Source organism: Mastomys coucha, unplaced genomic scaffold (genome assembly GCF_008632895.1).
Source record: "Mastomys coucha isolate ucsf_1 unplaced genomic scaffold, UCSF_Mcou_1 pScaffold14, whole genome shotgun sequence".
Taxonomy (NCBI): Eukaryota; Metazoa; Chordata; class Mammalia; order Rodentia; family Muridae; genus Mastomys; species Mastomys coucha.
In genome coordinates this window covers 15696597-15702214 of record NW_022196896.1, presented here as the reverse complement: position 1 = coordinate 15702214, position 5618 = coordinate 15696597, and the positions used below count along the sequence as shown (strand labels likewise).

The window sequence follows — 5618 nt, the reverse complement described above, 5'->3', positions numbered from 1 at the left end:
TAGGTTTGGTCTTCTCATTGTGTCCTGGATTTCCTGGATGTTTTGGTTTAGGAGCCTTTTGCATTTTGCATTTTCTTTGACTGTTGTGTCAGTGTTTTCTATAATATCTTTTGCACTTGAAATTCTTTCTTCTATTTCTTGTATTCTGTTGGTGATGCTTGCATCTATGACTCCTGATCTCTTTCCAAGGTTTTCTGTCTCCAGGGTTGTCTCCTTTTGTGATTTTTTTTTTTTTATTCTTTCTATTTCCATTTTTAGATCCTGGATGGTTTTGTTCAATTCCTTCACCTGTTTGGTTGTGTTTTCCTGTGATTCTTTAAGGGATTTTTGTGTTTTTTCTTTAAGGGCTTGTAGCTGTTTACCTGTGTTCTCCTGTATTTCTTTAAGGGAGTTATTTATGTCCTTCTTAAAGTCCTCTGTTATCATCATGAGGTATGACTTTAAGTCTGAATCTTGCTTTTCTGGTGTGTTGGGGTATCCAGGGCTTGCTGTGGTAGGAGAACTGGGTTCTAGTGACACCAAGTAACCCTGGTTTCTGTTGCTTATGTTTGTGCCCTTGTCTCTTGCCATCTGGTTATCTGTGTTGTTAGCTGGTCTTGCTGCCTCTGACTGTGGCTGTCCTTCCTGTAAGCCTGTGTGTCAGTACTCCTGGGAGACCAGTTCTCTCTGGGAGGAATTTTGATATAAAGAGCTTTGGCACAAGGTCAGTTCTGGGCACAGACAGAAACTGGAAGGATCCTGTCCCAGGCTGCTCCTTAATTCCTGTGTCCTAAGGGTTCCAGGTGGGTCCCTCTGAACAGAAGTCATGCTCTTAGGTCTGTGCTCACAGGCTTTTCCACACTCCTGGGAGACCAGCTCTCTCCAGGCTGTATTTGGATATAGAGCACTGTGGCATAGGATCAGCTCTGGGCACCGTGGCACAGTATCAGGTCCGGGAACAGACAGAAACCAGAAGGCGTTTAGCACACTTTTTAATTCTTTTTATAATCTATAGATTTCTGCTGTTATTTATTTACTGAAGAAATGTGATTCTTTTGGCAATAGTTTCCTGCATTGAACAATAGTTCATTTTGCTCTTGAGTTCCCATGGCTCTTACAAGTTCTTCTCTCTCCATTACTCCCTCTCTAATAAAAGCTAGAGGGCAAATTTTAGCTTTGACTGTTTATTTAATTCTCAGCAAGACAACTTCTAGATAGGTATGGCAGTACAGGCCTGTATTTCTTTCTAGAGCTCAAGAGGCTGTAGTAGAAGGATCCCAAGTTAAGCTTCACATCACTTCTAGTCCAAACTGGACTACAGTAGCAAGATCTGTCTCTGAAACTATAAACAAAATGGGGGATATGGTGCTGGGGGAGCAAGGAGAGGGTAGAGTTACTGACTTTTAATTGGTAATATATATTAAGTAGGGGCATGCAATTTTTAGTGACTCTCCATATTGCTGCTGAAGTATTTTATAGATACATTATTTTTCTAGAGATATATCTGGTTGTTATTATTCTATTAAAATAGAAAGCAATCCAATTTCCACTGTGTTTCTTCTCCCCACACTGTATTTTTCCAACAGGACTTCCAGAGCTTCTGTCCCCTTTCTTCACCTATGGGCCTGTGAAGCAGGTGTGCCCTCTACTGGGGAGATCCTGTTCTGTTCAGTATCTGCAGATTCGGCCAGTCCCCTTCCCTCAGTTTAGTTCATCCTTTATACTTCTGTGGCACTTGTATTTTCCCTGTAATAACAGGGATTCTTATCAACATCTGGATTCTTGCCCATGTTGTGCTCACTTCAGTACTTTACACCAATTCTATTGAGTTGAGATAGAAACTAAGAAATATGCATAACAGGTGGATTTCTAGGTTCAAGGCCAGCCTGGTCTTCAGAGCAAGTTCCAGGACAGCTAGGGCTACACATAGAAATCTTGTCTCAAAAAACCAGAAACAAAACAAAACAAAAAACAAAACAAACAAAATACAAAAACAAAACAAGGAAAGGAATATGCCTAAGGGGTTACAGATTACAGGTACAGAAACAGGGACTTAAGGAGGTTAAGTAAGGAATGTGGGTTTCCCCCCTTTATTTATTGTTTGCTTGCTTATTTTGAGGCAAGGCCTCACTATGTTACCCTGGCTAGCCTGGAACTCTGTTGATCACCGAGATCCACCTGACTCTGCCTTCCAACTCCTGGGATTAAAGGTATTCACTATTGCGTAGGTCAAGAATGTGTTCTTATCTGTATATACTTATTCTCATTGGCATCTGCTTCTTTTATTTTTTATTTTTACTTTATAGATATAGTTGTTTTGCCTGTATGCAGGCATCTGTGCACTACACACATGTGTGCCTGGTACCTGTGGAGGTCAGAAGAGGGCATCATGTTCCCTGGAATTGGGGATACAGAAGGTTGTGAGCTGCTATGTGGGTGCTGGGAATCAAATCCAGTGCTCTTAGCTGCTGACATTTCTGCTTTAGTCAGAAAACAGGAGCTGGGTGAGTCCTCCTGGCTGCTGGCTCTCTAGAACCTTGCTCAGTACTTGTACCTGGGTGGTGTTTAGGGAGACCAGTGTGATCATTCCCATGGTTACTGCAAATAATGCCAATAGTACTAAAAGCTGCTAACTGGACTGCTATGGACTCTGCCTCATGTGGCCATCAGGACTACTCATTGTGGCGGGCACTTCTGTCTTGGCGATGAGGAAATTAGAATCCTGAGATGTCGACTAACTTCTCTAGTGACACTGTCTAGTTGGTGACAGGACCACAACCCAAGCAGCCTAGTACTGGGGGGCTTGCCCTTGCCTTCTGTCCCAAACGACTTCTAGGACAATAAAGATTTCCTCTATGCAGTTTTGGTTACTCTTTCAAGATAATCTTAGTGGTATTTGGTCCTAATTTATATTACAAGTTTAGTATGAATGTTTTTAGTTAAATTTTTATGATTAGGCATGGTGGCACATGTCTTTAATCCTGGCATGAAGGATGCAGAGGCAGACATATCTCTGAGTTTAGGGCCAGCTTGATCTACATAGTAACTTCCAGACTACCCAGAGCTACAAAGTAAAACTCTCTCTCAAAACAAAAAACAAAAAACCAAAAAAACCAAAACCAAAACAAAACAAAAAAACAAAAACAAAAACAAAAACAAAAAACATGACCATCAAGGATAGGAAGTGAACTTTGATTTGCTTTAGGAATATGATTTCAAAAGTTGCTAAAGCTGGGGCTGAGAGGATTGCTCAGTTGTGAAGTTCTTGCTTTGCATGAACTCTTGAGTTTAGTCTCTAAAACCATAAAACACAGATAACACAGAGTCAGCACGCCTAAAACTGGCTAGATTAGAAGTTATTTTACGTAATCACCTGCTTATTAAAACAGGTGCTTAAGTTCAAAATAGTGTTTCATAAATTTGCAGGTGAACTTGGATTTGTTTGATTTGGTTTTGTCGGACAGGGTCTCTACATATCCCTGGCTTTCCTGTATCTCACTTCTGTAGACCAGGCTCGTCTCAAACTCACAGAAATCCCCCTGCCTCTTCCTCTTGAGTGCTGGGAGTAAAGGCATGTGCCACCATGCCCAGCTCAACTTGTTGGATGTTATCCTAAAGTTCATAATTTATTATTAGCCATTTATTATGTGTGTTTTACTAGGCAGACATGGTGATAGAAAAAAATAACTTATTTGTATATGATAGGTTTAAGCTTCCCTCATAGCTCTGTTCTATAGACGTCCTGTTCCCTTCCTTACAGGTAGCCACTGTTGTTAGACTCCGAGGTAACAGTTTATCTTTAAATTAGAGCAAGTTGATTCTCTTTTAGGTAGATTTTGAAGTGGATGTCAGAGGCGTATTTATTGAATAATTGTGGACAGTTAAGTAAGACTTTAGTGGCATTTGTTTCCAATAAGATCACAAGATTCTTTTCTCTGAAAAATATTGTCAACTTACAGAATCAACTAAGTCATGACAGAAAACATTTAAGAAAATGGCCATCTGAAGAAGAGAAAACTGTTGTTACATACCCGAAGAATGAAAACTTGGAAGCCAGCCGGCTTGGCAGCACCCTCAGCTCTGAGGCATCGCTGAACGAAAGCCCCACAGACGGCAGCGAGAGAGATGCCAGCCTAGAAAGCAGCGTGGATGCGGACAGCGAGGCTTCTGAGCCGGAGAGCGCTTCCAAGCAGTCAGTGCTGCTCCGGTCCAGGGGTGATGCCTGCGGGCATGCGGAGCAGCACCCACATCTCCTACCAGCCAGTGAATTGCCACAAACCAAGGAGACGCGCGGTGGCGATGAGGAAATGGCGGAAGCGATTGCTGAACTTCATTTGAGCGGCACTGTAACTGGAAATAGAGATTTTCACAGGGATAAACAGTCACTAAATGTCCCAAATAATTTGTGTTTTTCAGAGGGAAAACATACAAGGCTTCACAGTGCCCAAAATGCTTTTCAGACTCTTTCTCAGAGTTACGTAACTACTTCTAAAGAGTGCTCAGTTCAGTCCTGTCTCTACCAGTTCACATCCATGGAGTTATTAATGGGCAACAATAAACTGCTCTGTGAGGACTGTACTGAAAAGAAACGGAAGTGCCAAAGAGAAACCAGTTCTGCAGGTAAATAGCTCGCTTGCCTGCTTTCTATGTTACTGATGGATTGAAGGTAACTCCTGTTTTCTAGTTCCTAGTTCCTTAATGGGTGACCCAAAGTTCCTGGGTGCGTTGAGCCTCCTGGCCCAGGCCTTGTCTTACTTGGGTCTCCGAATTCAGGACACTGGCAGAGCAGAGTAGATTCTGAGAAGAAATTGCAGTAAATGAAGAGCAAGAGCTACACTTCTCTGTCTTGAAACTGCAGACACATTTGCAATCAAATCTGAGGGATCTAGCTATTTAAAACCTTTCTGAAATATCCCTAAAACTTATGGTTGAATCGCTAGTAGGATTTGATTTTCACAAATCCCCTCTATTTCTCATAAGCTTTGAAGTTCTTAAATATATTTATGCCATGAATCTAGTGCTTGCTTGATTAGAGAAAGATAAGAATTCTCACCTGATTAAATTAGTGAATGCAAAGAATGTTCTTGGTGGCTACATTGTTCCTTGGGATGGGGAGAGGGCTTAGTAGATACAGTTATGCTGAAACAGACATAAAGACCTGAGCTCTGACCCCTAGCACCCATGTGAGAGCCAAGTGCAGTGGTGAATGCCTGAAGTCCTTGCACGTGGGAAGGAGAGGCAGATGCATCTTGTGGTCTACATAGTGAGCTCCAATACAGCCAGGACCACGTGCTGAGGCCCTATCCAATACAGCCAGGACCACGTGCTGAGGCACTGTCCAATCATAAAACAAAACAAAACAAAACAAACAAAACAAAAAACTAAGGTGGAAAAGTGATTATGAAAGCTGCCCACTGTCAACTTCTGCCTTCCACAATGTGCACACAACACATTTATATACCTCATGTACACACATACACACACAAAACACATATACCTCTCCCCCCACCTCTTTCTCTTTCAAACATACACTAAAAAACATGATTTAGCAGGTGTGGACCATTACACTTTTAGTCATGGCACATGGGAGGCAAAGGCAGGCAGATCTCTGAGTTTGAGACCAGCCTCGGTACAGAGTG

At 42.0% G+C, this 5618-nt stretch overlaps 1 protein-coding gene across 3 annotated transcripts in view; it reads left to right on the top strand.

The window, feature by feature from the left end:
• Positions 1 to 5618, top strand: part of Usp45 (ubiquitin specific peptidase 45) — a 67625-nt gene that overhangs the window by 50565 nt on the left and 11442 nt on the right. For all 3 annotated transcript variants that reach the window (XM_031366502.1, XM_031366503.1, XM_031366501.1), the window contains one exon: positions 3939 to 4599. In XM_031366502.1, the coding sequence (XP_031222362.1) occupies positions 3939 to 4599 (661 nt within the window). The remainder of the gene's footprint in view (positions 1 to 3938; positions 4600 to 5618) is intronic.